At 40.4% G+C, this 27,844-nt stretch overlaps 1 protein-coding gene across 3 annotated transcripts in view; it reads left to right on the top strand.

The window, feature by feature from the left end:
- Positions 1–1,913: 1,913 nt before the first annotated feature.
- Positions 1,914–27,844, top strand: part of LOC124134274 (ATPase family AAA domain-containing protein 5-like) — a 28,559-nt gene continuing 2,628 nt past the window's right edge. The window contains exons 1-19 of one of the 3 annotated variants that reach the window (XM_046499003.2): positions 1,949–2,040; positions 4,086–4,173; positions 5,183–5,262; positions 7,007–8,832; positions 9,320–9,386; positions 10,756–11,167; positions 11,781–12,002; positions 14,107–14,243; positions 14,665–14,827; positions 15,373–15,525; positions 16,357–16,533; positions 16,874–17,046; positions 18,490–18,652; positions 20,634–20,810; positions 21,213–21,334; positions 21,660–21,818; positions 24,717–25,226; positions 26,207–26,859; positions 27,451–27,609. In XM_046499003.2, the coding sequence (XP_046354959.2) occupies positions 5,242–5,262; positions 7,007–8,832; positions 9,320–9,386; positions 10,756–11,167; positions 11,781–12,002; positions 14,107–14,243; positions 14,665–14,827; positions 15,373–15,525; positions 16,357–16,533; positions 16,874–17,046; positions 18,490–18,652; positions 20,634–20,810; positions 21,213–21,334; positions 21,660–21,818; positions 24,717–25,226; positions 26,207–26,859; positions 27,451–27,609 (5,294 nt within the window). In that variant the 5' untranslated portion in view covers positions 1,949–2,040; positions 4,086–4,173; positions 5,183–5,241. Of the gene's footprint in view, positions 2,041–4,085; positions 4,174–5,182; positions 5,263–7,006; positions 8,833–9,319; positions 9,387–10,755; positions 11,168–11,780; positions 12,003–14,106; positions 14,244–14,664; positions 14,828–15,372; positions 15,526–16,356; positions 16,534–16,873; positions 17,047–18,489; positions 18,653–20,633; positions 20,811–21,212; positions 21,335–21,659; positions 21,819–24,716; positions 25,227–26,206; positions 26,860–27,450; positions 27,610–27,844 lie in introns of all 3 variants that reach the window. The other 2 variants (XM_048392152.1, XM_046499002.2) reach the window with 2 other exon arrangements.

The raw sequence follows: 27,844 nt of genomic DNA, 5'->3' as shown, positions 1-27,844 counted from the left end.
GGAAGGCATGCATTTACCATCGTTTGACCAAAACAATTGTCCACCCAAAAAAGAAATAAATTGAAAAAAAAACCACCACATTTATTTGACAACATTTTACACCTTACGAAAATAGAAAATCGAAAAACTAAATACACACTAAATCCAGTTTAGGTTGAGGTCAAATTGAAGTACGCTTTCCAGCAAAAGCTCCAACTGAAATAGGTATCAGGCAGCTTAATTGTTTTATAGATAATGTGCTCCGTAAATAGCGAACCTCTTCCTTGAGAAATGGACCGCAAAAATGAGGGAGTGACTTTGATAAGCATATCAGTTATCACGGAATGTCAGCTTGATGTGCGACGAAATATTGAAGTGATGCACGTAGGTCTTAGTCGTTTGTAGCTTTGGTTAAACCCACGAGCTGACGAACCAAGAAACATATTCAGGGCTAACCGGGATTCGAACCTACAACCATAGGTTTCTGGCACGCCCAAGGGACGCAACTCTGTACAGCGACTTGCGGCGAAGACTGGGCCATCCGTGTATCCAGCCAAAAACATATCAAATACCAGACGTAATAATCAAGGATTTGATGGGAAAATACCTGTTACATGGAAAGATGCGTGTGTGTGTGCGTGCGTGCGTGCGTGCGTGCGTGTATGCTTGTACTAGTCCGGACTAATGGCAGTTTTATAGTACTAGCCCACTGAGATACCATACACAGTTTAACATGGATACCCCACTCAGACACAGTATACTGTCGAGTGCTGGGTGGGGTAACAACAAGTACCATTCTTTAACGTCTTTTGGTGTAGCTAAGCCAGGCATCCAACTACCGGTGTTTATCTCTCCTGGTCTCCTGGTAGACGTTCTGTCGTACTATCACAATACCATAAACCTTTAATAAATACTCCTTTACGTTTCTTTTTTAAGTAATATTAAAAAACCAAATGCTTATTTCCATACGTAATTTCATTTTGAAGAAAATATATGACAGAGAAAACAAACATTAGCTTGAAGCGCTCATAAATCTTCAACTGTCCGCAACCCAACATATAGAGGTTAGCTTATTTCGTATTCTGTAAATTATTGGGTTCTCCCCACGAAACGTTTAGACTCATCGTTACAATTCACCTTTTAAGTCCACATCACTGGTATTTTGTGATTACTCGCGTTAATGAATAGCCTCTCTCGAAAGACTAAGAAGTGTGAAAGTAAGGTAAGGTAATTCTTTTGCAAAAAAGTATTGCCAAATGAAAGGGGGTATGCAATTCTTATCTAATTATTGAGTTTTATAATGTTTTTTTTTTGTGCCAATGCTACCAGTATCTCATCTCAGACAGTGTTGGTCGGTTCGCGACTCGGTTGAATTTGTATCTTAAAAGAGAAAACATCTGAACATTAGATAGGCAATCGAAAACGTAATTAGTGTTGACTTTTATTTCATTTGCCCTGTTGGATCCTTAAGATTAGTCTCTCGCCATTGCTTCTTATGCTATTTTAGACATAGTAGCCAGATATTTTCAGTATTGTTTATTGGAACATCAACATACAAACAAATTTGATTAATAACGTTTTCTTCCATTCACTCAGAGAGTCTGCAGATATAATTAATTCTTATCTATCTAATGGCAGTCATAGTAAAAATATCACCCGTTGAAAGATTCACTAGGCAATATAAAATGCAAATATGATTTTCTAATCGCTGAATCAAAGTGAGTTTGTCAGTGAGGCTCTGTGGATCTGAAATCTTATAAAGTGCGCACCTGTTTGAAGGTTAGGTCAACACGAGTTATCTCCCTTATAATTCGATGCGAAACTAGATATTTCCTACTTCTTCCTTGTGGGTTTCTCGCTTTACTAAAAATGTATCTATGTATGATAAGATATTGTCAATATAAAATATGGGAATTAATTTGTGCTTGCGTCTAAATTAGTTTCAAATTGCAAGAAAATACGAAGAGGATGTGGGTCAAAGGTCATCCATGAATGGAGGATATTGGCGCCAATGTTATGAACAACAAACTTTGTACGCAGCCGATCCATCGAAACATAATGGTATGTCCTTTATTGACGAAAAGACATCGAATATTATTATATGACGTTTTTGTAGGATATTTTCTAACTGACTGAATTGGCTGTTTTATCCATAATCAAGAAATGAATGACAGGCCTTGTCAATGTTATTTGGAATAAAGTCAAGATATGATTGAAATATGCTTCCTATTTCTCCCACTCAGAGAATATTTATGTTTTCATGAACTATTTATGCAGTTTGTGAAGCCATAGCGCTTTCGGCAGAGACAAAATTGTGTCTATCTCATCCTTAATCCAATCGTGTCAATAGATTGGGAGATTGACCGGGTGTTCGAAGCAGGCGACAGTCAAATCAAGCAGACCTCGTCATATTTGCAGACTTATTATTTTCACACACACTTAGCCTACACATCTCAGCTTCACATTTCCGATCACATACTCTATTCTGGGCCGGTGATTGTGTTCATGTGGGACTCCTGCATAAGGACGCCAGTATATCTGACCAGTATATTGACAATGACTTATGATCAACATGATCAGTGGGGATACATAGTTTTGATGTCCTCAAATGTTGATTTGCCCTCAGCAGTGATTGAACTAGGCCTACGAGGCCGGTGCAGTTTGCCAGAACATGCTTTTGCGTTTCAATATGGGGAAACCCTAACACAACCCTTATCCTAATCACAACTATTGAAGTGAACATGGGGAAATTAAATGAGAATATGGACTATTTTTGTAATACAACTTACTCTGATAGATTAATCTAGTAAACTTGGACAAAGAGGGTGCAACCTTTGTTCAATGGCTATGGTAGAAAATGTAAACAGTTGTGAAGAGTGAGTAAATATTTGTGAGATGAGATTACTGCTGACACTTTGCTGTACCTTGTAAGTAGCACCAATGTCAATGCCACAATTTCCCACTTCTTTTAATAGATTACATGTAACAAGTTCTCCAGTGTTGGGTCCTCTTTGTATCCATGGGGGCGGTCGGGTAGCCTAGTGGTTAAAGCGTTTGCTTGTCATGCCGAAGACCCGGGTTCGATTCCCGACATGGGTACAATGTGTGAAGCCCATTTCTGCTGTCCCCCGCCGTGATATTGCTGGAGTATTGCTTAAAGCGGCGTAAAACCATATTCAGTCACTCACTCACTTTGTATCCATGTTACTTTAAGATAAGACAACACTTTATTATCCCGAAGGAAATTTGTTTTACATTGGATAGAGACAGATTTTAATAACAAATGGATTAATTACATGACTTGTATAAGACTGATATTCACATGTTGTTCTTGGTAAATAAGGTTATAACTGTATAATACCAGTATGTAGACAATGATAAAATATATAATTCATATACAACAATGTACAAACCTTCCTTCATGGTAAACTTTTAGAAAGTCTCATTTATCATGTAGGTAGGTCCTAATATTTTAGTGCAACATAAATTATTATGTAAGTATCTATGACTCATATCGAAGCTAAATGTTGAATAGAGATTACTGATAGCCTTTTTTTAGTAAATATCTATATTTAAAGTTTCTATAGCAAGCAACCTCACTGTGATCAGTGGTATCATTGGCAGTTTTAATTTTTCTGTTGTTGATGTTAATGGGACAGGATGTCTACCGTTCTGAAGCTTTGTTTGTAAACAAGAACCAATGACCCCTGAGCATGCTCTGCTCGCCTACTTCTGTTTCTTCTCCAGTGACCAAACCACGGTGTAGGCTTATCACATGACCAGACATTTCTCGTGTTTGTAAACAAACACACTTATTCTTAAAAAAGAACAGACAGGCCTAATGAACATGATGAAAGCATTTCGGTGTGCTTTTCATGTTGTTTTGTATTGTTATATGGATATACTACCACAACTGCGACAGTGAGGTGCACAATATAGCTTTACAAATAAACATCAAAGTGACTTTATATTGCTAGCTCTCCATTGTGCTTTGATGACTGGACGTGGAGAATAAATACACAAATGGAAATAGTTTTTCACGTTTAGGAGATATTTTCTCAATGAAAGTTAAATATTTCATTACATATATTTATTTAAATGTGTAGACTTGTCCAAAATGAAACAGATGAAAAGCCCACATGAATGGAATGTGAAAGATGTGACAGGCTCTCAGCTGGACGCAAGGAACTCTGGGTAGGAGTGATTGGCTTCTTATGACTGAGGCATATTATTTATATTGTAGCCTTGGCTTTGATCATGTTGATAAGCGCTGGCTTCTAATCTGCTCAAGCTGGCAGTTTGTATTTTATAACTCCACCGTAAGAGAAACACATATAAGCTTTCTCCTCGACATTTCTCCTGTTAAACTCTGTGCAGCGCTTGCGTGGTCGGCTTCACTGTCCAGAGCTCTATTGTTTTGGTTTGAGAATTGAATTGGGCATGTGACATCACCCTCAGAAATTATTTCTTGTATGATTTAAAAACATACAGAACAGTCAACCATCTGTCCCTTTAATTATGTCAGTATGTTGATAGGCATGATTGATGTATGTTGGATGATCTTGCAGAAGGTTTGGTACCTGAAAAGCACTGTGTTGCCATGTTAATAACTTCAGACTCTGTGTATCCCACATATGCCAGATATGTTCAGCCGGGGATTTATCCAGGATTCCAACTGAAATTGGGAAATAATGTTCATCTTGTTCAAATTTGGGGATTTTAAAGGTCTTATTTCGGGGGCGGTCAGGTAGCCTAGTGGTTAAAGCGTTCACTCGTCACGCCGAAGACCCAGTTTCGATTCTCGACAGGGTACAATGTGTGAAGCCTATTTCTGGTGTTCCCCGCCGTGATATTGCTGGAATATTGCTAAAAGCTGCGTAAATCCATACTCACTAACATTTCATTCAATGCAGTAATCATGGTAATTGAATTTTTTTTCCTTTTCCTCTTTATTGTTCCTGATGCTATTAATTATCAGTGAAATATGAGTCACCATCAAAAGAAAAACAATTGTAACATTAAATTGAGTAATTCCAATTTGAGATTTGTAACTGACATTGTGGCAGATTTGGGCCGAATGTCGGCTTTTGAGCAAATCTAGATAAGTCCTTGATAATATTTAAAGATAGCATTTGTGTCTTGTCTCTGATCCCAACATGGGCAGTGATGGGGGAAATACTAATGTAGTTTCTTCATGTCATAGATGATGACATTACTACAGCTGCTGTGATATGCCAGATTTCTAGGACACTTAATACAAAAATGTTGGAAGACAAGATTGAGGTGAGTATCTCTCTGCTTAGCACGCTTTGAATATGAATTCTGGCTTCTATCATGTCTATCATGACATTCAATAGCGCCTGGCCCTAGGCCAGTGACAGCTACATTTTGTGTCAGGCCAATGGTTTCAATTTTGTATGGGTCCTTATGGCCTGCAGTTTATTTACTTGTCAATATATCTGTCATGTTGAGCTGCAGTTTTTGAATGAGGGAGCCTGAAGAATTTAGTCAGGGCCTACAGGTTGCAAAGCAGTGTTTGAAATTATTTTAAAACCCCAAAAGACAGTCAGGCAGGTGCCCCATGAGTGTGGCCTGCCCATCTTCAAAGTTACCATCCCCCATTCAGACATTGTAAATATTGAAGATGAGCGGAAAAAAGAAGAGACAAATCTTGATTCAGTTGAAATAATGCAAACAATTACTTAACAAGGAATCTGCAAGGAATTATAATAAAACTGAATCCGTAAGTGAGCATTAGAAATTGGCACTAGTCCTGTAGTCCTTGCCAAACTGCCCAATAGTTAAGGTATCATAAGGACAAGCAGAAATTTGCCATTTTTAAGGGTTTTGCTATATGTTATCATCATAAGGACTAGTGGACTAAAACATTTAGTTTCTACCACTGTTAAAATAGTCTTGATATTATCTGCCTGACAGTCAGAGCAGGTAGAGGAAAGTTGTGGGAGGGCGGGCGGGCGGGCAGTTATTGCGGACACTGTTCCAATGTCTGTGGGTCCTAATGGCAGCCTGGCAATTTTCTTTATTTCAAAAACTGCTATCATTGGTTACTTACATTGTGATAATTGAAACAAGAATTTAGAAAAAGGTTATGCATCAATGTGAGATTCATTCATTCATTCATTCATTCATTCATTCATTCATTCATTCATTCACATTCATTTTCATTCATTCATTCATTCATTCATTCATTCATTCATTCATTCATTCATTCATTCATTCATTGAAGGTTGCAGGCCAGAACTGGTCCCCAGTAATGTATGCTTGTTGTCTGAGACAACTAGCATGGTTTCTGGTCATCTGTTGATTACGATCCATAGTACGACAACAGCATTGGGACTTAACACTGAATGTGATGAATATTATCAGCTGATTTGGCTTGTCCAGACTTGATTATTTGCAGGCCAGTGTTAGTTGTCTAGAATTTTGGGACCGCCTCAGTGGCCTAGTGGTAGAGCATCCGTCCAGAGAGTGGAAGGTCCGGGGTTTGATCCCCGGTCGCATCATACGAAAAGACTTTAAAAGATGGTACTTGTTGTTACCCCGTCTGGCGCTTTGCGTTAAGGGGCGAAAACAAGGTCTGGGCGGCTTGGAGTCACTAGGCTTGCACTATAAATCAGCGTCAGTCCGGACTAGTACAAGCACACACAACACACACACGGCGGTCTGTAATCGAGTCTGACAATCCAGACAATCCTGTGATTGACATCATGAGCATCAATCCCCGCTACTGGGATACGATGACATGCATCAACCAAGTCAGTGAACCTAACCACCTGATGCCGTTTGGTGCCTCTTACGACAAGCATAGTTGTCTTTTATGGCAAGGATGGTTTGCCGGATCTCAAAAATCGGTGTGAACTAATCTTGAAATTGGATTAAGATGTTAAAATGTTTTTACCAAACTAATTTTCTCTGAAACCAGTGATTTGTCCTGTTGGCTATGTTTGGCAAGCTGTGTTTCATTCTTTTGTTATTATTCATTACAATGTGTGTTGTTGACTTTCAGTGTGACAAGGCCACCAAGGCAGGGGTTGGATCTCCACAAAGCTCCATACTTGATTTTTTCGTTTCTCCAAACAAGAGTAACGCAAGCAAAAAGCAGAAGGAAAGGAGTGAGCCTACTGGTTTACAGGTGGCTGCAGACGAAGTTGAATCTTCGAAGAAGCAAGAGACGACAAGTTTTTTTAAAGGTCAAAGTCATGATAACAACGATAATTTGACTGCTGTGGCAGATGAAAGTAGTGAAAGTGTTATTTTGCTGAGTGATGATTCCAACTCTAAATGCAATGGTCACGTTACAGAGACAGAGTTGTTGAATCAGTCGGGCGTGTCGAATAGAAGGAAGAGTAAACATAGAGAGGGAAAGGTTGAGAAGAAAAGTAAAACCAAGGCATCGGACTGTGCAGAAGTGGACAAGTCAGACAAAGACAACAACAAAAAATCCAGCAAAAAGTTAAATTTACAGAGACAGAAATCTGTGGAAACAAAAACCGAGGATGTGACTGCCTCAACACCTATGGCAGATGAGACCAAAAAGCTAATGGACGATTCAGAGTCTAAAGTTACAGACGAAGGAGAGGCTTCCAAGAAGAGGAAACGTAATGACAGTGATGATGCTGAAAGAAAGCGGAACAGGACCAGTGAACCGACAGATGTGCCTGCTGATAAGTGCCCATCAACAGAGATGTCGTATGAGGCCTTCATCCAGTCCCTGTCCCCAAAAGGATGTAAAGACGAGGCAGCAGCGGAGGAGGGGGATATATCGTGCCAGGACGAGAAAGGGGATACATCGTGCCAGGATGGGGAGAAGGATACATCACATCAAGAGGAGAAGAGGGCTACATCATGTCAGGACGAGGAGGTGGCTACATCACGTCAGGATGAGGAGGTGCAGATCCTCGAGGCCAGTCCGGAAGATCAACCCACAGAAGTTACTGACACAAATAAATCGCGAGATTCAAAGAAGAAAAGAAAGTCTGCCAAAGCTTCATTATTCAAGGAGGGTTCTGAGACGAATGTTCAGCCTGTGAAAGATGACTCAAGTGGGGATGATGGAGAGAAGAAAAAGACTCCTTCCATCCTTAATTTCTTTACCAAGGTGAATCCTGATAAGAACACCGAGCATCAGGTGGTGACAGTGATGGCTGATGTGCACCACCAGCCTATAAAGGAGAACGGTAACTCGAAGAAATCACACGAGGAACAGTCAGTTGCTTCACCAATAGTGTTATCACCCAAATCTCCCGGTGTTATCAAGCTAGATGAAGATATTGAAATGCTGAGTTCAGAAACTGTGGAAGAGATATCCACAACTAAGACTAAGAAGGATAAAGCCTCCAAGAAAGGTAAATCAGTAGATAAAGCTTCATTAAAGACAGAAGTGAAGGTGGAAGAACCGATAGAAGAAGTTACCATTGAAAAAGTGGAGATAGCACCCAGAAGTGCTGAGGTTGATGCTTTCCTGAAGAGTTCCGATAGTCCTGCTGTGCCAGCCAAGTCGGCCCAGGCTACTCTCAGCTTCACAAAAACTGGCCTTAAGGCAACCAGTGCCACCATCCCTTCTACCAAGACTAGAATAAGGACACAGCCTGAGGGTAAATCAACAGCCAAGATTCCCACAGAGGAAGGTGATATAAGTAAAGTTAAGCAAGTGAAAAAGAAACGAGGAAGGAAAAAGAAGGATGACAAAGGAAACAGTACGAAGGATGATTCTATGGTTAGCAGTGATGGCCTTGATAGTCCTAAGGAAGTGAGGACTCGTCGACCAAAATACCAAGTCAGCAGTCTTCAGTTCGATGACTCCAGACGAACGCCCATCAAGATGAAAATTAGGTATTATTGATTTTAAACCGCTTTCTTAAATTCATATTGATATGTATTATAGAAGAAATATACATGGCCACTAGTTTGTTTGCCAGCGAGTTTGGAGCGACTAGTGGTTTTCCAAAACATTCTAGTGATTTTCACACAAACCACTAGTCCAAAATGAGCATGGACTAGTTGGATATGACCAGTGGTGTCTGCCCCTGTATAGTGATCATTATCTAGAGTTATCAGAAAGTTACTGACCAATCTTGATATTTTGTAAGATATCCCTGCATACAGTGTTGCTTGCCAAACTTCAAAGCAATATCCCAAGGGACAAGGCAACAGAAGGATGACATTGCTTCATCCCTAACTTACTAAGCATGCTAATGCCCCCAAATATGTATCATAATGTATGTTGCCAGTTTCATGGCCGGCCTCAAGAGGTTACAGTGACCTTGCACAAGCATTTGAAATGAAGTTGTCTGACCGAAATGTCACTTTTGATTTTCAGATTAAAAAAGGCTAGCAGTGGTGAAGAAAGTGAATTTACTCCTCGCTCATCCAAGACTGTGAATAAAGTAAGCATGTGAATTGATGTTGTCCAGGGTTTTACACAACACAAAAAATGGAGAATGGACACAAGTAACAGTCCTGTGGGATGCTGAAAAGTTGTTTAGCTGTTTGAATCATTGAAAATTATATATCTAGGTTTAAAAACCGTGGTGTTATTTTGTAATAATTTCCTAAATTCACAGTTATTTGCCTTTGTATTTTGACATTGCACTCAAAGCAGTAATGTGAAACAAAGCATTTAGCCTCTTCCTCTTCACTGATCCTGTTGTTAGTGAAACATATGTTACCTCCACAAGGCCATAACATCAGTGATTAGTTATTACTTATAACTATAAATAAATAAATTGCATGCACACACACCAGCCGTGCTAATGGACTACTGTTGCCTGATTGGCTGATAATAGAGGTTGTGAAGCATTGTTGCATCTGAATGATGTCACTGATTTCATATTGTTGTCGTATCATGAATATAGTTAAGTTAAAATTTATTTATAAAAATTGACTTGAATATGTTTTTGAGTTCATGGAGTTATAAACATAGAAATGTTGAAGTCAATTTTAATCCAAGCAATTTGTAATTCCTTATTGGTCATTATTACTGACATATGCTGCAGACTGTGGACCGAACATTGGCCTCTGAGCTGGTCCTAGATAAGTCACTGCATGCTGAAGGCTTTTAGGATCCACATATATTCCAGCGTTAGAAATTGGCACTAGTCCTGTAGTCCTTGCCAAGCTGCCCAATAGTTAAGGTATCATAAGGACTACAGAGCTCCAGATAAGCTGCGTATCGGCGTAAAATACGCATCAGAAATGCAGAATTACGCAGTAAAGTAAAATCCAAGCATATCAAATACGCAACAAACATTACAGATAAGCTACAAAAATAAAACTTGTGCGTATCATCAAAATATTGTGAAGTAACCCTGCGTATTCGATTAGCAAATCAGTAACTTATTTTGAAATTATAAACAGGCATTCCGTCAACCTTTCCAAACTCCACGATGACAGTTACATCATGATCATTTGCCATCACACTTTCTTGTGGAAGTATCGTGGTATTTTTGAGTCCTATAAAGCTCTCGAACCCACACGACACCAGTTTGCAGGGACTAGATGAATAGTGTTTTTAAATATTTAACTTAAATACCCACATGTGTAAAAACTAGTGGGTAACAGAAATTTGAATACCCAGATAGAATTACTGATACCCAATGATTTTAAAATGCATGGGTAAAATACCCACAACACCAAAAGCTTATCTGGAGCTCTGGAATAGTAGAAGGGTTTTGCTATATGTTATCATCATAAGGACTAGTGGACTAAAACAGTTAGTTTCTATCGCTGTATTCATATATTCATCTTGTGCTTCAGAAAGGGCAGAAGCAAGCTAAGGCTCAACAGCTGTTGGAGAAAGCTAAAAAAGTTAAAAAGACGAGGAAATCCAAGGTAAAACCCCAGGCCAAGCGTAAACAAGAATCTGTAACGAGTGGAAACGACAGCATAGTTGACCTAGACAGTAGCACAGATGGAGGTGGCCGGCGTCGCAGTGCACGTTTGGCTGTACAGGTCGTACCGGAACCAATCACTGTGGAGGATGAAGAGGATGAGCCCGAAGAGAAACCTGTTCCAGTCAAAGTTAAGAAGTCCTCAAAGACACCTCTGAAGTCAAAACCTCGAGACGTTTCCAAAACACTGAAAGCCAAGGACAGCCCCCGAAAACTGAAAGCCAAGGACAGCCCTCGAAAATTGGCAAAGGATAGTCCAAGTAAACCAAAATCAAAAGGTATGTTCTGAAACATTGAGACCTATGTTTATGAGTAGGTAGCTAAGGCTTAATCATGTTTATGTTACAGTTGTATAAGTTCCAAGTAAAGAAAAAATAATGGAACCTATCCTATCTCACACTGTGCATCACATCCTTCTTCTCGAACCCTGTGAGGACATGATCCCAAAACAAGTTTCCAGCTTAGAAAATGCTTCACCCAAACATATCCTAGCCATAACCATAGCTACTATCACTAACAATAGTCTGTGCACTGCCTGATTCCTCAGCAACTTGATCAGGTGACCGCCTTACTCATTCTTTTTCTTATCGCCCTAGTTTGGTTTGTTTGGCAGAGAATTACATTTGGGATTTTAAGTTTTACAGAATAATTCAGCTTATGGTGAGTTTAGCATGGATAAGTATGTATTAAGTGCAAGAGAAAGTTTAAATAAAAACCGGACAATCACCCACACTCTAGTTGTCGAAGCCCTTGTACAGAGTTCTTCCGCTCTTAGTGAACATAGCTTCCTTCTGGACATGTGTATCAAACCTTGGAACATATCCTAGAAACTGATTTGATTGAAAAAGATTTTTTTAGGCATATTTTCATGTGACCTTTTTCTGTTGTCAGGCAAGTTGGCTTCCATCTTCATGGGCAAGTCAAAGTCGGAGGTGAAGTTGCAGGAACCAGAGGATCCTGAGAAGGTGCGACTCCGTCAGGCTTTCCTCATGAGCGATGTCCCTGAAAAACTGAAGCGGCAGGTCGTTGCTGTTGCTGCAGTCCAGAGCATCATGGAGAACACTGGTCTGCCCGAAATCAGTCACGTGCAGCAAATACCTGACTTGCGGGAAGGTACGTGTGTGAAATCACCATCAAGCTATATCTGTTGCATAACCCTAGGTAGTTAAGGTGCTGCTTAGACCTAGATAATAAAGTGGTACAGGTCATGTTTATTTAGTTGGGATTATGGGAATTAAGGCTTGTTTACTTTGATACCCTAAATTAAGTCATAGTTTACATAGCATTAATGTTAGATTAAACATTGTTTCAATATATAATTATTGAAATGTTTGGTTTATGAATTTTTAACGAGCGAATTTATGGTTTCAATATTTTGGTAATTTAGAGCATTGTTATGATAGTTTATCTTAATACTTTATGTATTATTACTATTAAGGTATATTTTATAGAAATTGGCACTAGTCCTATAGACCTTTCCAAATTGTCCAATAGTTAAGGTATCATAAGGACTAGTGGAAATTTTGGACTAAAACTGTTAGTTTCTACTGTTGTTGAAGGATTTCTAACAGTTATTTTATTTTTGTGCATTAAGCATCATTGCAAAACTTATAGCAGTGTCTGCTCTGGCTTAATTTTTCTTGGGGTCACTTGGACCCCTTCATCATAAAATTAGGGGTCCAAAACAAAAATGGAGGGGTCCAATTTATAGCATTATAACATAACATTAACAACAGAACACAGTGGTTGTGAAAAATCAGAAATCTTTTCGCAAAATATCAACAAACAGGCAAAGTGAGAGAAAGGTTCACATCAGGGCACATCCTGCTCTCATGACCAAGAGGTTTACATTAAGGTCAAACAATTTCTTAAAAGGAACATTTGATATTAATGAATATTATAACACAAAATTATCCATGTTAATATCTAACTTCATAAATGAAAAGGCAGTACACGGGTTATCAGCCATTGGTAAGGGGTCATTGTGACAGACATTTGTGAATGTTTTTACCGAGATCTACCAATGATTTGAAGTTATGGATTCAGTTAAGTTCAATGGCTGTTCTGATGCTACTGTACTGAGTAGTGAGTTCATGTCGTAACTATGACAATGATCAATGCGTCATAACATAATTGGCATATCAAACGTTTTTTAAGAGTATGTTCAGGATCCAGCATTTCCTTGATAAATCTAGTCAACATGTTTCAGGTGCTATAAATGTTTAAACATGTCAGTTACACTAATAACGCAGGTGCATTCAAACTTATTTTTGTGCGTCCAAGACGCAAAAACGCGCTCTTCATCCAACACTGTTATAGACATGGACTATTTGATAGTGTGTCCGCTGGGAAGGTCGATTTACAGCAGAGTTATACCAAAAGATGTTAAAAGATGGTACTTGTTGTTAACCTGCCTGGCACTCGGTGTTAAGGGAATAAAACAAAGACTTGTCGGCTCCGACAAGTCAGAGTCAGTGTAATGTGTCTGAGAAGGATATCCATGTTAAACTGCGGCATGGTATCTCAGTGGGCTAGGACTATTTAACTGCTAGGACTATTTAACTGGTCCAGACTAGCATAACCAGTCAGTCACACATGCATGCATGTTGCTAAATAAGTGCAATAATCTTGAATGCCAATATAAACCCCATTTCACCTCATCTGCAAAACTTATAGTATTTAATGCCCTTGATATTATTATCACACAAAGTTGAAAGGGGATATAGGAATGGGTGCTGTCCGTCCATCACATTTCATTTCCAGAGCAGAACTAAAAAAACATAGAAAAATATCTTAACCAAACTAGGCATATAGGTCTTGTGGTGAACTGGTGATTTTTGAGAAAGTTATTTTATGAGTTTCCATGGCAACAACTTTTACTTAGAATGAAAATGGCAGTAGTGCTCCTTTCCAGAGCAGATCTTGAAAACTGTACAATATTTCTTCACCAAACTGGGCACATAGATAGGTCTAATGGTAAATTGGTGCCTTTTGATAGTTTTGTGTATTTCATGCTTGTTTTGAGTTGTTGTGTTTTTGTTGTGACATGAAAAAGTCAGGAATTTTTCCGGCTAATAGTGTATGAACCAATTCTGTGGAATACTGTTTGAGGTGGCTTTAGACCCAACCTGCATACATGGTAGAACAAACTTATGTAGTGCTGAATATTCAGTTTCTAGATGACAATGATGTGACAATGAAATGCTTTTTTCCCCAGAAAACAGTGTGTGGAACTTGGCACCAGTGAAATTACCGCTGAGGTCGTCAGAGCCATTTCATCGGAGCTGTGTCATCAACTGGGCTGACCTTGGTAGTCACAGAGTAGTCTCCCCTGCCAAATCTGAACTATTCAAGGTAGGCAAGTGCATTCTAATTGCATTAAAACAAAGGACTTTCATTCAATGCAGTTATCTTGCTGTTTTTAAGGTGTCTTGTTTGTTTGTTGTTTAACGCCACACTCAGCAATATTCCAGCTATATGACGACGGTCTGTAAAAAATCAAGTCTGGACCAGATAATCTAATGATTGATATCATGAGCAATTGGGATTGCAGTCAGCGAGTCTGACCACCCGATCCCATAAGTCACCTCTTACGACAAGCATAGTTGCCCTTTACGGCAAGCATGGGTTGCTGAAGACCTATTCTACCCCGGATCTTCACGTGTCAAGAGATATCTTGTCTATGACACAGAAAACTAGGAGTAGGTCTGCCTGATTGACTTCATGTCTTTTTAACTGTTTTTCATAATGCTTTCACTTCATGTGTTGTGATCAGGATTTCCGCTGCCACATGGATCTGCCAGAGGGGGTGATGGATGAACTCCTGGGGGAGGTGGAGACTGGTGTGAGGGGCCTCCCAGTCAAGCAGATCTATGCTGACATGAGACGCAAGTTGGAGGAGGATCTTCGCTCCCAAGATCCAAGCCTAGACAGCACAGGTATTGGTGCATTAATTGTAATTCAATTGGTTAATCCGTACCACATGATGAAACAATACATTTCAATATCACCCCCAAATCATGTGACTGACACTGACCTCAAAAATTGATTTTCCATGAGAGTATTGATGTTGTCATGTGATGGATATTGACTTTCCCCTAGAAAACAAGATGATGTCTGGTCCTCAAATTTCACGGTTTGCAGCTAGGTTACTGTAATGAAACAGGATGGTTTAGAGGCTTCATAAACTTCAAGTGGATTTTGGTATAACAAAACGAAAGATTATTCTTGACGAGGTTAATATTTGAAAACAAGGACCCTCGGATCCGACTCCTTCGGCCATCTCATGCTAATGATGTTAAGATGGTGCAACTTGCAGTGTGTCGCCAGGCTGATTGTGCGTCACCTACTCAAGGATTGTTACTCGTGCTATTAGCCACCAGCTCATGCTGCCCAGAGTCGGGTATTTACAGGTCGTCATACTGCTGGAACATAGAGGATTGTCATAAAACAACATTCACTCACTACCTTTACTGTTTCTCAGGGACGTCTTCACAGCAGCCCACAGAGTCTGCCACGCAGGAGACAGGGGAGGAGAAGAAGAAGAAAAAGGGAAGAGGTCGCACGAAGGGAGGCAAGCTGAGTCTACCCAAGAAGTCAGAGAGTGTTCCTGCTCCTGAGGTCATCAGAGTCGGAGGTATGCGTTCTCCCTCATCAAACTCGTATGTCCTCAAAAGGATAGAGTTCTGGAATATCATTTTAAATGGAGTTATCAGAACAATGTTGTTTTAACATGTTAGGTGCCTAGATTTTACAACTGATAGCAGGTTTTGAGAGAACTCAGACCCCCTTTTGTTTAATCGTTGAACGAGGGGCTCCCATCCGCAGTGTGATGGCTAGAGTAGGGCTACTACTTCTGTAGGTACATGACCCTTTCTACAGAACTATGGCAGTGCTACTACTATAATAGGACCCGTGAAGATCCGGGGTAGAATAGGTCTTTAGCAACCCATGTTTGCAACTATGCTTGTCATAAAAGGCAACCAACGGGATCGGGTGATCAGGCTCGCTGACTTGGTTGATGCTTGTCATTGTATCCCACTTGCGTGGATCGATGCTCTTGCAGTCAATTACTGGATTGTCTGGTCCTGACTTGATTATTTACAGACCGTTGTCATATAGCTGGAATATTGCTGAGTGCAGCGTTAAACAACAAACAAACAAAAACTACTATTATAGGCCTATGTTAAAGCACAGGCAATAGTCGTTGCACTAAGATCCTTTGTGGAAGGGGATCCTGGTCCTTGTGATGCTCTTACCTTTACTACAGGTCTGGGTTTTAGATCCGTTCATATTATAGGACACTGACTGCTTGTCAGTCAAAATGTCCTGAAGATGTGTGCCAAATTTGGTAATGATGCAGATGAATATATGTTCAGAAATTGAACTATCAAAGTCACTTAGGGTACAGTCCATCCGAATCTGATCAGTCGGGAGTTTTGTATCATTCTTCTACAATGTATGGCAGAGATGATGTGGACGGAGCGCTACCAGCCCTCCCACTCGATGGAGGTCCTGGGCCACACAGCTCACCTGCAGAAGCTGAAGAGCTGGCTGCTGGAGTGGAAGCATCGCACTCACAAGGAGGCTCGCAAGATGAGGCTGCAGATGCTCAAACAGGCTCAACCGAAGGCTGTCGCCAAAGGTAAAATAGGCATTGAGCGTAGATAGTCAAGTGATTAAAGCATTTGCTTGTCACAAAGGACAAAGGCATGGGTTTCGTTTCTCTCTAGTGTTTATAATAAAGGGAGATCCTTCATATTTGCTCCTACGTTTATTTGAACTGGAAACCTCTAAACCTTTACCATATCACATTACAGTTATGACAAGGACCTCTGCTTAAGTTTGACTGCTATGCATGGGTACTGTGTGTGAAGCTCATGTCTGGTGTCCCCTGCTTTGATATGGCTTGAATATTGACATAAAACCCAATTACTTCTTCTCCATGTCTTATTCAACCTAAGTTGTGGTTCCTGTGTCTGCAGCAGCCGAGGAGGACAACGCGTGGTGGGGGGAGGAAGACAGTGACTTCGACATGGACACTGATGACAGTGAGGATGAGGATGACAGTCTGTGTAACACTATGCTCATCACAGGGCCCCACGGTGTCGGCAAGACGGCCTCAGTGTACGCCCTGGCTCAGGAACTCGGATATAAGGTGATACCCGTGGCCTGCAAGTTTAAATAACTAATTTTGAACAACAGATAGAAATACAGTCAAGTCCTGTTAATCCGACATGGTCGGTGGCATATGATTATGTCGGATTAACGAGTATGTTGGACTGACTAAATTAAGTAGTATCAACGTTCATGATCGAAAATCGGACAATGTGATGGATTACAGTACATATTCATTAGAATAGAATACTTAAAAAGGAAATATTTATGTTATGTTATATTATTAGAGGAATATGTTCTCAAATCATGCAACCTCGAAAAGCTTAACCGGCAGTGGGTTAGCCTAGTGGTTAAATCGTTGGCTCGTCCCACCAAAGACCCGAGTTCAATTTCCCCCATGCCCCTTGAATACAATGTGTGTAGCCCATTCTTGTGTCCCCAGCCGTGATATTGCTGGAACGTTGCTAAAGTGGCGTAAAACAAAACTCACTCACTCAAAAAGCCTAACACAGGGTATTCCAAACTACAGTTACGGGCTGCACGACTGATCCAAAATACTTTTGAAAGTGTAATCTTGAATGGAAGTCGCCAGTTTGCATCTAGTGCCACAAAGATCATGAAAGCTTCTTTTCTTATTGGCGAATGTTGACTTCCTGTTAGTCATTTCATTGGTCAGTCAAAGTTTTGCAAAAGGTCGTTCTGACATGACCTGTAATGAGATGTCCTTGCGGTAACTTAGATCTGATTTTAATGAGATTGTGATTAATCCTGTTTTGTGTGTTTAAAGGATTAATTGTTTGTTGTTATGCAAGTTTGGCTGTGTTCTCGTGGGCTGATGACCACGGAGTAAGCTAATTGCTGTGTCGGATTAATGAGACTGATTAATGAGTGATTTCAGCAATTCGTTGCAAATTAGGTGTGTTGGAGTTGCATGACTGTTGGATTAACAGGTCTAAACAGCACTGATATAATCAGTTCTCATCATTTGTGTCGGATAAGTCCGATTGTGGGATTAGCGAGTGTCGGATTAACGAGACTTGACTGTGTGCGGACTTTTTTGATTGTAGTTTTTTCTACAAGATCTCATGGGGACCAAGAAAGATGTGCCAATCGTGAGAGTCAACTAGATTGGATAAGGAGGTCAGCCTTAGTGACTTTGCTGTTTGCGTGTCATTGTGCCACAAAGACGTTAGACCCGGGTTAGGATTGGTCGTTAGCAACCCATGTTTCTCGTAAGAGACGACTAACGGGATCAGGTGGTCAGGCGCGATGACTTGGTTGATGCATGTCATTGTATCCGAATTACATAGATTGATGGGTCAGACTCGATTATGTACAGGTTTTCATGCAGAAGCTGGAATATTGCTGAAGGCAGAGCTAAACAACAGTCACCCACTCACTCCAAACTAGGGGCAGAATTGGGTAGAAACATTGCATTGTGAACATTTGAAGGTTTAAGTAAATATGATGTTTTACTGACTAGGTGATTGAGGTGAATGCCGCGTCGTCCCGGAACGGGAAGAAGATCCTGTCCAAGCTCCAGGAGGCTACCCAATCTCACCAGGTCGCCACCAGTAAAGATGGCAGCTCAAACAGCATGATGGCAGCCTTGACAAACTCTCAGTCAGGCAGTACACCATCTTCAGGTAAATAACACTGGGAGACGGAGAGCATGCTTCCAGGGGTTCAACCAGGATTCTAAACTAAGTGCTCTTGGCAAGCAAATTGGGGGGAAATCGTTATTTTGTTCAAAATTTGGATGTTACTTAAGTTCTTATTATACCCTCGACCTTTTTGGTCGGGGGTATATAGTTATACCAAGGTATCGTCTGTCCTAAACTTTGTCCGCACAATATCTCTTAAACTATTCGGTGGAATCATCTCAAACATAGTACATAATTATATGTGTCATATGGAGGGGTGCAGTCAAAAGAATTTTTTTTTTTTTTTTTTCAATTTTTTTATGAATTCTTCAAACCCTAACCCTATCCATTATTTAATTTGCAACTACTTACACACTAGGCGGGTCAGGGGTATTAGTGAACCACGCTCACTTTTGCCCTTGTTAATTTTAACATTGAATTTTGACATTGAATTTAACATGTTTGATGCAGTAATATATAACTAACCATAACTAACCATTAAAGTCTCTTTGTCTCTATTGGTCCTGTTATCAGTGAAATACAAGTTCCCTCAACAAACCATAACTTGAATTAGGAGATTTGTAATTCCAATTTGGGATTTTTACTGACATATGCTTCAGACTTGAGGCCAAATATCAGCCTCTGAGCAGGTCTAGATAAATCGCTGTGCTCCTCTGTTGGCTGCAAGTGCTGTTATAATTCATCAGCAGACACAGATCATGTCCCATCATTAAATCAGAAAAACAGCAGCTGGTATAGTTGATGATTGATCGGTTAGAACAAACTGATTATGACCATTGATCAATGATGAATCCCACAAATTCCCTAAACTGACTAAATGGTTATAGCCCTATTAGAAATATCAACCAAACGTCTCAATCAATGAAAATGCTTCAATCAATTCACCTTCCAACATCTGATAGGAGGCTCGACAGTGTTTACACTGTGTGTGGTGTAGCTGATCAATGTGCCTCTGTGAGCCAGCTGTGCAGAGAGGCAATGCTCACTTCAGTCTGACAGTTGTCGTGTGTTACTTTGGAGCTTTTCATCACAGATTTATCTGAACTGATACATAGAGTAACACAAAGTGATGTAACCAAAAAAATAACTTCTTGACTGACAGATTCAAATATGAAATGAACCCCCAAATCTAAGATGATGTTTATTTTCAAACTGTTTTTCCATACATATACATTTGGGAACATGTGGCGAAGTGCTAAGAGTTATGTCCCTTAGGCATGTCAGGATCTGGTCAGAAATCAGATTTGCCCTGAAAATCATCCTTGGTTTGTTTGCACCATATCCGGGTGGGCATTGCGAGTTAGAAACATCCCCAGCAATCACGGTCGCAGGGGGCATCCGAATAGATTGTGTGATCACCTTCAGTTGATTGCATTGCATTCACAGTTACCCATAGGGGCGGAGACCGCCTCCGTGGTCCTGTGGTAGAGCGTCCGCCCAGAGAGCGGAAGGTCCGACGTTCGATCCCCGGCCGCGTCATACCAAAAGACGTTAAAAGATGGTACTTGTTGTTACCCTGTCTGGCGCTCGGCATTAAGGGGCTAAAACAAGGACTGGTCGGCTCGGAGTCAGTATACTGTGTCTGAGTGGGGTATTCATGTTAAACTGCGGCGTGGTATCTCAGAGAGCTAGCACTATAAATCGGCATTAGTCCGGACTAGAACAAGCAGCCACACAAACACATACTCGTACATGCACGTCGCTATATAAGTGCAATAATCTTGGACGCGACGTTAAACCCAATTTCACCTCACCTCACCATAGGGGCGGTCTGGTAGCCTAGTGGTTAAAGCGTTTGCTCGTCACGCCGAAGACCCGGGTTTGATTCCGGACATGGGTACAATGTGTGAAGCCCATTTCTGGTGTCCCCAGCCGTGATATTGCTGGAATATTGCTAAAAGTGGCATAAAACCATACTCACTCACTCTTAAGACTCGTTCACATATAATTTCATTATTTGTAGCTAAGCCCGCCAAGAAGGACGCCAAGCTGCCCACGGCCTTCACCAACCTGTTCCGTAAGGCTGGCAGCAAGACCGATCCTGTAGAAGTGATTGACCTGGAGGCCGATACAGCAAAGAAGCAGGAATCGCCCACCAAGTCCAAGCGGAAGAGGAAACGAGAGAAGGATGTTGATAAGGGTAAAGGACTATAATGCTTCAATAGCTTTGAAAGCTCTTACTTAGATATTGGGGTGTTGAGGGCATCCCAATATCTAAAGGGATTAGTACAATGTGTGCAGACCTCTTTTTTTTGTTTATTACTCCATGATCACAAAAACATTGAAGTCATTTGTTGTAAATAAATATGTCAACAATAATAACTTCACAGCCTGATAATTTGATCATTAACACAATATAAACCTGTAGACAACAGTAGAAAGCAGTGACATTGTTTGGTGCAATAATACTAGCCCCGCCAATTCTGTTGTCTGGAAACAGTAGTCTGTTAGTGGGTGTGGCTTACAATTGCCGAATCACTTGCAATTTATTTTTTTATGAATATTATACGAATTCACACTCACTTCAAAATATTTATTGCAGTTGAGAAAACCCCCAAGAAAGCCAAGAAGGAGTTGAAAGCCATGCCGACCCCCGGGAGAGATGAGTCCAGTCAGACGGGGGGACTGGAACTGTCCACCACCACGCTCATCCTGTTCGATGAAGTAAGTACTGGATAAGCACTTTTGATCATTAAAGTTTGGATGTGTTAGAATGGTAAATTCTGATAAATTGTAAGTGTTTGTGCGGAAAGCATTGTGCCATAATCACAACAGAATCAGGCCAAATATGGCACTGAAACTCATGAATATGGGTTTCTGGGTGCCATTGTACAAAGTGGGCTTAGCACCGAGGTGATCGTGACTCCCTTACCTTAACATAGACTTATGACAGTTGTAGTGCCAGGTTGTAGTGTACAAGGACACCCTGTGATACCTAAGCGTATGTTTTCTGTGTTATCTGTTCTCACTTAGGGATGTTGTGTTTCAGGCTGAGATCAGCTTCGAGGATGACAAGGGCTACCTGCCTGCCATACAGCACTTCATGATGAGGACCAAGATTCCCATCATCCTCACCACGACGGACCCCAGCTTCAGCAGCCAGCTGCAGGCACGGTACGAAGGCCTCACCTTTAAACAGCCATCTCAGGTGAGTTGTGCAACTCCAACATACCTTTTACAGAAAACAGTGACCAGAAAATGTCTTATGTGATCATACATATCTGACACAATATGTGTTTTGCCTATTTGAGCCAATTCCAAAATGGGTTAGTTGGTAACTCTTTCTTCCTTTTTGTGTCAAAAGAGAATTATCTGATGATGGAAATGCAGTAATGTGTGGGAGTATAACAATGCATTGCAATTGATTATAGTTTGCTCTGTGATTGTACTACATCGATAGGAATTTAGAACCGCTGATTGTATTATTGATTGTATGCATAACAATCATAGATTTCAATAGTTGGAATGAGTTACAAATAAGACACAGCTTATGCGTCAGAAAACTACCGTATATGACCGCGTATAAGCCGAATTTTGAGGACCAGAAAAAAGATTCTGTAGAAAGGGGTCGGCTTATCCACGGGATACACTTTCGTGATAGTATTTTTCAGATCGTGATCTGTCAGAAACATCGGCTGAATACGGTCCGATAGATTACAACTTCCCGAAAGTTTGGAAGTTGCCACGACTAGAGCCATTATTCTTATAAATTATCAATAAAGTTATTATTATACACCAATGTTGTCATTATTAAAAAAATGGTATGCATGTTACTCCTTCCGATGATAAGTTTTCAATTGAATGTTCAAAGTTTATCGTTCTTCGTAAACTCTACAATCTTTACACGTAACAATATATGGAATTCACAGCTATAATATATAATCCCCAGATAAAATCGCCAATAGCTATTACGTACGTTTTGCAAAGTTCATAAATTGATAGTGAACAAGTGTCTACCTTTATTGAAAGAGGCAAATAAACAGCTGTATCGGCGAGTTATTCCGTTCGCCATTTGCAAAAACATGTGATCAGCTGTTACCTGTGACGTCACGAACGGTGACCACTGTGATTGCTTCCTGTTGTTTAAAGCAACACGGTACACAAGGAAATGAGCATTGATAATAACGGGCCGATTGGTATTGTCATGTTGTTTACACAAACATTTTCAAGTTGTGGGTGCTTAGCGATCGTGTTTGGGAGTAGGGGCTTAATTCCTTTGTTTTCGAGAGATTAGTTTAATAAACTGGAGAAGCCTGTGATGGTCATTCAATGTGTTCATAGTATGATAGTTTATTTAATTCAATTGGATTAACATACAATAGTGGTGTAAAGGGGGTTATAAAAGTTGGTATATTTTTACAGACTGACATTTTCATCATGAGTTTTAAACAAAAACGCCATGCTTACGATGCTGAATTCAAACTGCGAGTCTTCGCTCCAGCTGATATATTTTCTCACGGGTTCATAATTCTATATACACCGATTCACAAAATGGCGCTTGGTTGTTGATGGCAACATATAACGATCATTATGAGATTAAAAAAAAACACGAGAAACAGCTTCCCACATTATGAAAGTGGATGACTGGTTTGTTAAATCTTTTTTAGATATAATAATGACTTTTTCAATATAATTACAACGTTTTTCATCTTATATTTTTGAATATTTGCGAGTACCGGCACATGTCTTGCAGTCCGACTTCGCAGTGTTTTTTGTCTTTCAATTCCTGATTCGGCTTATCTGCGGGTCATATCATTTTCTTTCGTATTTCAATGGTCAAATTAAAACCTCGGCTTATCTACGGGGTCGGCTTATCCGCGGTCATATACGGTAATTACAGTCAAAATTCAAACCTACCGCGTGTTTATCAAGAATTACGACAATTTAAGATTTGAGTTACTTCCTTTGTACCTGTGAAGGTCGGGTTGAAACTGATTTTCAGCAACCCATGCTTGTTGTAAGAGGCAACTATTGGGATTGGGTGGTCAGGCTCGCTGAGTTGGCTGATATATACCGTATTCGACGTAATAAGCGCCCACGGCGATATTTGCTAATATATTGGCTCGTGAACAATCCCAATTAGCACTCTTTCCGATTGATCAATGTACACCATACTTATTTATTCGCTGATAATACGCACTCGTGTGTTAAATGCACCCTTAAGTATGGGCAATTAAATTCTGGAAAAATATATCTCTCCTATATAAACATTTCAGGCTGTCAGCATAAACCACGACATTTATCTTTCAACTCTGTTTTTTTTTTACAAAATATTATTCTAATAAGAGCCCCCTATTTCTAATTTTGAGAGCGCCCTGGGCGCTTATTATGTCGAATACGGTATACCATATCTCAATGTGTAGATCGATGCTCATAATGTCAGTCACTGGATTGTCTGGTCCAGACTTATTTACTGACTGGCGTCATATAGCTGGAAATGTCCTGAGTGCAGTGTTAAACAACAACAACAAATAGTGTTACTTCCCTTTGGTTTGAAAAGCAACAGGGAGGACAATGGGAGACATTGTCGGCAATACTTTATTCATTTCTGTTACGTTAATGATCAACATAAGTTGGTTTAATACTATTGCAATACTATTCCAGTAGTGTGGCGTACTATTGCAATAGTGACAACAGCCCCCATAAGTCACCCCGACTATTGTGACAAGTACTGGGCAGTGCCATGTATGGGGGAGTTCAAGCTTTGTGTGACCTTTCTTATCATATACAGCGTTAGTAACTAACAGTTTTAGACCACTAGTCCTTATAATGATAACATATAGCAAAACCTATAAAAATGGAAAATTGCTACTAGTCCTTATGATACCTTAACTATTGAGCAGTTTGGCAAGGACTATAGGATAAGTGCCAGTTTCTAATGCTGATATATGGAGTGGTAGCCTACTGGTTAAAGCCCATTTTAACTGTGACTTTGCAGGAATATCACTCTCACTCACTCACTCACTCACTCACTCATATATAATATTCTACAAAGTTTCAGTCCTTGTGACTTTATTTTCATGAATGTGCTTTCCTGTATCTTCAGCTGACAATCGCAGGACACCTACAGACAATCTGCCTGGTGGAACAGGTTAGAACTGGTCTGGACGAAATGCTGACACTGGTCAAGCTTCACGGAGGTGACATCAGGAAATGCCTGCTGTGGCTCCAGTACTGGCTTAGCTCAGGGGGCGGGGCAAGCAAACTCCACCACGCTGTCAACACAACGCCTCGCACAGTTCTACTCAGTGTGGATGAGAACACCTGCTCACAAGACTCGGACTCCCAGGGCACCAGTGTTGGCACTTCAGCTGTTCCTGATAAGGACGATGATGACTTTGTGGTGTCAAAGCCTTCTGTTGGGAGGAGGAAGAGGGTTTTGGATGATGATGACTCGTCAGGCAGTAATGTGTTTCCATCAAGATTATCATCCCAGTCGGACTCAGGCTGTTCCAGCCACCTCCCCCTTGTGCATTGTTTGAGACTGGAGAGTCTAGCTGGAATAAGTCAACCATTACCAGATGTTTTTGAAAAAGTGCTACAGTCCTATCTGAGGGTATGTTCCAATCTATCTTTAGCCATGTTTGAAATAATGTAAAGAATCCAAAACGACAATCAGGCAGGTGACCCACCAGTGTTGCCTAACCCATCTTCAAAGTTACCTTGATTCAGTTGAAAAGATGCAAACAATTACTTGAGAATCTGCAAGGATTTATGATAAAACTGAATCTGTAAGTAATTTTAAAATTATATGCCCGACTAAAGTGTTCATTCATTCATTCATTCATTCATTCATTCATTCATTCATTCATTCATTCATTCATTCATTCATGCAGCCCAGCAGAAAAGTCACCTGCTGCAGGCAGACAGTTATTTCGGTCATTGATCTAAACATAACAGGGGGGGGAACAGTCAGTTTCTCTGTTGAGATTTTTGGTAAATAATTTCATATGTTTGAATGTGAGCAGTTGTTTTTGTTTGATTGGTGTGTAACACCTCACTCAGCATTATTCCAGCTATATGACGGCTGTTCGTAAATAATCTGGACCAGACAATCCAGTGATTGACATCATGAACATCAACAAAGTCAGTGAACCTGACCACCCATTAGTCACCTATTACCATTATAAGTGTAGAGTGGAGTTGCCTCCCTTAGGTGTGCTAGTATATGATGATCATGGGTTTGAATCCCAGATTTGAACTGATTATGGCATTAGGGCGTTTGGGCAGCCTAGTGGTTAAAGTGTTCACTCGTCAAGCTGAAGACCCAGATTCGATTCCCGACATGGGTACAATGTGTGAAGCCCATTTCTGGTGTCCCCCGCTGTGATATTGCTGGAATATTGCTAAAAACGGCATAAAACCATACTCCCTCCCGCAAAGTGGCATTCAACCTAAACACTCGCTTGTAGGTCTGTTTGTTGAATTTACCCAATCTTAGTCCCCATTTTATTGGTAATGTGGACACAAATAAATATAACTGTCAAATAAACAAATAAAAATGGTTACTCAACACTCATTCCAATCTGTTTATAGGATAGATGTGATGATCAACTAACTGCAAAACTGCAAGAGATGTGCAAGAACCTCCACAGCATCGGCATGTCTTCGCTGTCTGGTAACCTGTTCCATCTCCTCCCCCTGCCGAAAGTGCTGCCACAGGCCCCCAGTCTGTCACTCGGCTGTACCGAGGCCGCATCGAAAGAAAACAAACTTTCACGGATACGCACAGATCTGTTTGACGATGAGGGCTCATGTGATGCCCCTGAAGAGGAGAAAGTAGTTGAAACATTGGAAGCTGTTAAAAATGATAGTGTTCCCAAAGAGCAAAAGGTTCTTAGTTCAAAATGTTTAAATGCCTTTTCTCAATATTATGACTCAATGTGCGATATGGATATTATGGGGGCGTGCACAGAGGTGTTTACAAGTCAGGAGTGCTATGCAGCTTCAGGGGTGGGGAGTGACTCCAGAAACAACCGAACAATGTCTGACTGCCCTACAATGGCCTTGTTGACACGCGAACACAATACTGAGATGAATCTGAGAAGTGCTAGGCATCTGTATGGGACCATCACAACAGCTGTTGACAGTTATAGAGACAGTCAAGCAGGTGACAAGTTACCAGATGAGGTAACCCTTCCTGTACCTGGTGGACGAACAACATTCAGCTTGCTCACATCTGAGCCAAGGTAAAATAATAACAAAGACACCAAGGCTGATAATAACATATACATGTCCCATGCCACTGTGAAATAATTGCGCCACTGTTCCATTCACTACCATCATTAAGTAATGTGAACCTCAGCAATGAATATCTGTACAACGCTCTTTCCTAGAATGCAAGTTCCGTTTCTTGGACCCCGATGACAGCGGTATATCCCAGTGAGGGATCACTGTATATTTTTTTATTCATTTATTCATTTTTATTTTTTCCCATTTTTATTGCGACTGCCAACCAAGGTTTTGAGAAAGAAAAGCCTTGACCTAATAAAGAGAAAAATTATGGCTGTGTAAAATCCTGACCAAACAGATTTATTCACAAGAAATTAGTCACTGAATAAGTTGTACTATGCATTTAGCAATTTTCTAGCTATGCATGCGGCAGCTTGTAAATAATCGAGTCTGTACCAGACAGACCAATGGTTGAGCAACGAACCGTTTTGTCCAGGTGTGGTATATGAAGGCTCTTATGTTGGTGGTACTGTGGACTTAGTCTGCCCTGAGATACATACAGGCCAGGAAAAAATGAATCTAGGGCAGTTGGAAATTTCTTGTTTCAGGTTGTCTGGGTCTATTAGGAGAACTCATGAGAATGTGTCCGACTCCCTCCCTCTGAACACCTACTGCAGTCATCGCTCAGTCCACATGGATTATCTCCCCTCCCTTAGGGCCATCAGCCGAGCAGAGCAACATCGGCAAATTGCCAAAACGAAAAGAAGGTATTTGTGACAGAACTGTGTTTTTATATAAATGGGGGCTTTTACTTTAATGATAAGATATTCATATGAAACATTATTCAGCTGTGCCAATGTAAACCTTATAATCCCAAGGGTACAGAGGTTTAGAAAAATATGCTAAAATTTTGAACAGGTCTGTTAGTTTTTCACCTCCATACTGATTTCAAATAAAAACAGACCAAAAAATTCAAAATCATGATTAATAATTCATGCCACA

This window comes from Haliotis rufescens, unplaced genomic scaffold (assembly GCF_023055435.1).
Source record: "Haliotis rufescens isolate VD_foot unplaced genomic scaffold, xgHalRufe1.0.p SCAF_11, whole genome shotgun sequence".
NCBI lineage: Eukaryota > Metazoa > Mollusca > Gastropoda > Lepetellida > Haliotidae > Haliotis > Haliotis rufescens.
Note: the sequence above shows the minus strand (reverse complement) of the source record. Positions and strands in the feature narration are given on the sequence as shown.